The sequence below is a fragment of the Nicotiana tomentosiformis genome, chromosome 2, assembly GCF_000390325.3.
Source record: "Nicotiana tomentosiformis chromosome 2, ASM39032v3, whole genome shotgun sequence".
Classification (NCBI taxonomy): Eukaryota; Viridiplantae; Streptophyta; class Magnoliopsida; order Solanales; family Solanaceae; genus Nicotiana; species Nicotiana tomentosiformis.
In genome coordinates, this window is record NC_090813.1 from 127,320,327 (window position 1) to 127,326,329 (window position 6,003).

The 6,003-nt window shown below is 32.8% G+C and overlaps 1 protein-coding gene across 1 annotated transcript; it reads left to right on the forward strand.

The window, feature by feature from the left end:
* The first annotated feature begins 3,025 nt into the window (after positions 1 to 3,025).
* Positions 3,026 to 5,174, forward strand: LOC138905584 (uncharacterized). The gene is made up of 2 exons (XM_070194104.1): positions 3,026 to 3,033; positions 4,718 to 5,174. Exons 1-2 carry the CDS (start codon positions 3,026 to 3,028, stop codon positions 5,172 to 5,174), a joined length of 465 nt encoding a protein of 154 aa, XP_070050205.1.
* The last annotated feature ends 829 nt before the right edge of the window (positions 5,175 to 6,003 follow it).

The following is a 6,003-nucleotide window of genomic DNA, read 5'->3' on the forward strand; positions in this document are numbered from 1 at the left end:
TGAAGGAAAAAAAAAAGTATTTTTGAGGAGAAACAGAAACAGTTTTGGAGAAGCAGAAAAAAGTATCTTCTCTCCAAAAGTTCTTTTATGAAAAACACTTTTGAGAAAAATATATTTAGAAGCAATTTTTAAAAGTTTGGTCAAACACAAATTGCTTTCCAGAAGTGATTTTCAAATTAATTAATCAAATTCAAATTGCTTCTCACCAAAAGTACTTTTGAGAAAAAACACTTCTCAAAATAAATTGATTTTTACAGCTTGGCCGAACAGGCTATACTTCTCTCGTGGGTGGCATGTTCAAACTCTTATGTCTTTTCTTTCAGACCGCGTCCCTTGATCTCTTGTATTCAGACTATCTAAATATATGTTCCTTGACAATCTTACAATGGGTTTTGGGCTATTTCCTAGACGTTGTATTATCGAGGAATTTTCAGAAACTATTATTGTTTAGTGGCTATTAACTTTTTATAGCTATCATATACATAATTATTTTCTATAGCTATTATTTAGTTGTTATGCGACTGTATTCGATGTATTCGTGCTACTGTATTCATGAATATAGTAGTAGAATTCGCCTAAAAAATAAGGGAGTCCAGCTGTGCGACTGTATTCGTTGTATTCGCGCTACTGTATTCATGAATATAGTAACAAAATTTGCCTAAAAAATAGGGGAGTCCAGCTGTTTAATAATGGAAAGAGAATCAATTAGCGCGCATCACTCCTAATTTATCGCAACAAAATCAATTCTACATAAATTTAGCTGCTACGCGACTGTATTCGCGCTACTATATTCATGAATACAGTAATAGAGGAATCCAGTTGTGCGACTGTATTCACACTACTGTATTCATGAATACAGTAGCGAGATTCGCCTAAAAAAAATAGGTTAGTCCAGCTGTTTAATAACGAAAACAAGATCAATTAGCCTGTATAACTCCTAATTTAACTCAACAAAATCAATTCTACATAACATTTCGCTGCTACTGTGTTGTATTCCGGGTATTCGCGCGGCTGTATTTATAAATACAATAATGTAATCAAGAAAAAAAAGTATATACCGTTCTATTCAATTCGACTGTATACATTGTATTCAATTTATATTTATTCATTATTCACTATTATACATTGTATTCAATTCACCGTGTTCAAAAATAGTGATATTCGGCTTTATTCAAAAAATATAGACCATCAGAATACATAAATACATGCGAACAAATAATGTATTTATATAAAAATATAATATATTTGAGTGTATTTGTACAGAATATAATATATATGCATCATTGTATGTGACTAAAAAAGCAAAGAAGAGAAGAAAGTTCGTCGGAGATGGCTTTTTTCGGCCAAGTAAAATAAAGTATATATTGTATTAAAACTAAAAATGGAGACGAACAAAAATCCAGCCCTCAAATCTTCTCCGGCGTAGCCATGGCCAGATTTGTTCGCCTAATAGGATGAGTCAATAGTGGATGATGACACCGATGATTCTGACTCATAGTTATATAGAAATTGATGATTCATCGTTTTAAGAACTTCTGCCCTATCATTCATCCAACGTTCATGTTGGTGTACTCACTGTAGATTGACTGAACATGTAGAAGTATTTTCAATTGCAGTAACCCTAGATGATTCAGCCAGAGAATTCATGATTAGAAGCAGGTATTTTGGTCAAAGAGAGAGAGAAAGAGAAAAATTTATCATCTATTTTGAGAGAGAATCGTGTGTTAACTGAAAGAACGAGAGAGAAAAAATATAAATTGCGTATTTCATGCCTCAATGGTAGTGAATACCATAAATACCTATTTTGCTATAAAATATAAAAGGTAGATATAAAAAATAATATTTTAAAATAATTTTGGTTTATAATAAATAGGGTGTATACCTTTGCTGTACGAGCTAAAATTTTCTTATTTCAAACTTCCGCTGTATTGAGACATCTATTTATCTAAGTCTATGGATCCTTTATCATTTTTCATTTAGTTTCCATTTTAAGCGGATAATTTTTTATGGTTCATAAAGTGGATACTGTCTCATTAGATGCCAGTCATGATATTTGAATTTGGACCGTGACAAATTGTCTAAGGCTTTTACTTTCTACTGATATCTGAGTAGTCTACTGATGATTGTATAGGGCATTCATTTTTTATTGATATACGAGTAGTCTATTGAAAGATTGTATAGTGCTTTCACTTTTTACTGATATATCGGAGTCGTCTACTGAAAGAGATGTTTTTTTATTGAACATGCAAAGCGCATTCGTTTTCTCGATAATAATACATGTTGCTTTCTTTTTTCTGGAAAGCTTGTATCACAAACGAATTCGTAGGTTTTAATTATAAGGAAGTTCAACTATAAGGAAGTTGTAAACTTTAGTGGCACTTGATAAGTAATTATAATCATTGTTTAACAACAACCGAGGCATATTATAATCTAGTCTGGAGTTTAAAGAGAATAGTTTCAATCACATCAAAGTTACAACATTTGCTTTCTTCTCCGTTGTATTACTTATACTTCCATATCACATTATTTCATTCATTCAAATATATATTATCCGTCAATATATGGGAACTCTATGCGTGTCTAAAGAAATTATGGGGAAGAAGTCTCAGAGGCGATAATGTCTACATTTACCCATCGCACGCTTTACACCTATTGTTATCTATTTCTCGTGTGTGTATATATATATATATGCTCTAATAAAATGATATCTTATATTTTTTTTGAAAACTATTTGGATCTACAAGAATGTTTTCTCTTTCGTATTCAATTTACATAATTTTTGCTTTTAAATATTATACAATTTTATTTTAATTTTCATGATCTTTTATTTATTAGTTTTATCTACCCTAAAAGAATTCGTAGGTTTCAATTCCCCTACCTCACTGCCCCATCCCCATAATAGATAATTGGCCTGTGCCAAACCCCACCTTTTACAAGTTACAATACTGATGGTTGCCCATGATTGATTTTGTATAAGCAACAAGGACATAGAGTAATTAAAAGAAGGTATACATGCCGTCAAGCAATGGCAGGGTACATAGTTCGGGTTGATTCAAAATTTTTAATTATCAAGCCAAATTAATGGTATCGGGTATTTAAATCTATAAATCAAATCAAACCAATAAAGTCGGATTTTTCAATCTCAGTTTTTCTCGGATTTTTCGGGTTTTCGAATTTTTCCCCAATAAAGTCTTCATAGCACAAAATATATAACTTGTTGCTCCAAATATTTCTTTAGTTCTATTAGGATACAACTATATAATGTATTTTCCAATAAAATAACATAATAATATGAGATGAGTCATAGCATTGAACTAAAATATTCAATAACAAAGATATATAATAAAATCACTTAAAGTAAATATTACTAATTAATACGTCATAATAAAGATTAACATAATCTAAAAATACTATATTGATCATGGTAAAATAAGTACAACTAATAAGTATTATTAATTACACAACTAAGCATCAGCCTTTTAAAATTCTTACCGAAACCTTATCTGGGTTGGGCAACTAAAATACAATATACAACCTTTTCATGAGTTATGCAGGGGTAAAGTGAATTTACAACTCTCTTGTAGTAGCATGGAAGAAACGTTAAGAAGAGAGACCGTTTTGATGCAGGTAAAAACAAAACAGACCTCTAGCTCTCGCTCATGCAAAACACTTGTTTTTTGTTTTTTTTTGGTTGTCAATTTAGAGTTTTCCCCCATATTTTTGTTTGCTTCAAACCTGTCAATTTACCCCCTTTTGGATAAATCGACTATGTTAATGGCCTGCTGATATCGACACCGTAATTCTATAGCCATTCTGTAAAATCCAGCAAATTAATTGAACTTCTATTAGTAAATTTAGCAAATTCTTGGTATTCTATGAGTTACAACCTTTTGTTTTAAAAATAAAATTATTCTAGTTTCGGAAGCTTTATTTATTTACTTATTTACGATAATGGTGTTATCCGGCCAACTTTTCTAAAGCTTTATATTATTTTGGATAATGGCGCTGTCCCGCTAGCGTTCCCCGCACCTAAATTAATATATAGGGTACCGATTATCTTTGACCAGCATAAATACCAGTTACTTTGTTCACTAACGTGTCATACTCTTTGAGTGCGAGTTTAAAAACTCTGTCAGTAACTTGTTCTCTTACCTTTACTTTGGTTGTTAAACTTTTTGTTACCTTCGATTACTATGTGAAGAATGAAGCAATAATATAATGAGTTTAAGTTTGTCCTGCATAATTTTGAGCAAAGAATCTGTATATTTGGAAAAGGGGAAGAGATAGAGAATTGCTAGATAAAGGTGAAGGTAGGGGACGTTGTCAAAAAAGGGAGGACAGTATGTCAAAAGGTGTAGCTTGAATATCTTTTTTTTTTAATCAAGAGGTATAGCTTGAATATCTTTTACGCGCATAAGGTCAGGTGTTGCTTGTACTTTTCAAATAAAACCAACACTATAACTAATGGAGCAAGTCCAACTACTTAGTATTTAAACTTTTCATAAAAAAGTGCTTGATGCTTGCAACTGCCTAAATTTACACAGTAAAACTAGGTTTGCTTGAGATTTGTCAGAATTGCCCCGAGTACCCCTTGGTCCCTATTAATGAGGATACTCTTGAATTTTGCAGACTAAGGGAGAAGTCAATGATATGATCAGTGAACTTCCGAATTGCCTGCTTGCATTCATCCTCTCTCTCTTAAGCATAAAAAATGCAGTCAAGACCAGCGTTTGATCCCCGACCTAGTAGTTGATAGTGCCAATATCTTTTGTGATGATCAAGACCATAGGAGATTTACTCTTTCAAGTTATGAGGCTTTTGAGAAGGAAAGGCGTGAGTTTGTTATGCGTGTGGATCAGTTCATGCAGATAATGCGTGGAAGGCATATACGTTCCCTGACGGTGGGTTTCTTCATGGATAGTGAATATTCATCTCATCTAGATGGTTGGTTGAAAGTTGCAATTGCATCTGGACTGACCAAACTTGAACTCTTCCTCTCATTGGAGCAGAATTTCTTGACTCAATTTATAGTTGATGAGCATCGCCTATACAATTTCCCCTATTGGCTCTTTTCAGAATCAAATACATCAATGTTGAGCCATTTGAGGTTAGAAAACTGTGTGTTTGAGGACTCCAGGCGACTTCAAGGACTTCAGAAATTTGAGAACTCTTGAACTGAACGATGTGATTTTAGCTGAAGACTTTGCCACAGAAATTCTCCCTAGTTGTTCGCTACTTGAACAATTGACCTTTCTTTGGTGTAAGCTAAAATCAACCTTATGCTTTGATCATCCATCTCTGTCACTGAAGCATCTGAAGGTGCTTCATTGTTGTCCTAAGACAATTATTAAAATACCTTCCATGAACCTCATAACCTTTTGAGTATGATGATATGATGAAGATCGCATATCTTTATGCTCCCTAGTTGAAAGAAATATGTTCAATAAATACACGGGATCCTCTTTCATTTTCCCATTTCTCTAGACTTCCTCAACTTGAAATCTTACTTCTGTACGTGGATTATCTCCAAGTAAGTGTCATTTAATTTGCCATTTCAAGAATGATTGTTTCGTTGCTTATGTTTTCATTCAACTGAGATACAAAAAATTTCAAGAAGTCTTGACACTATGGCTAGTCATAAGAAACTGAGTTTGTTTCTGCTGTCTGCGGACGATGATTTTGACCTTTCATGGATTATAACTATCTTGAAAGCCATCTCTTCTTCAGAAACTTGTGTTGACTGTAAGTCATCCTTTCCTGTGAAACTGACTACGATTGATTTTGATTCAAGATATTCTTCCTACGATTGGAAAATCACTCTTAAGAAAAAAAAGTTATTAACAAGGCATACCCCTGAACATTTACATAAAATTGGATGGTATACCCTCTGTTGTTCAGTTTACCTTCTTGTAATTTTTCAGACAGTAATATGCAACAAGAGAAAGACTCAGTGGTAATATTAAACAACAACAACAACCCAATATACTTTCATTAGTGTGGTCT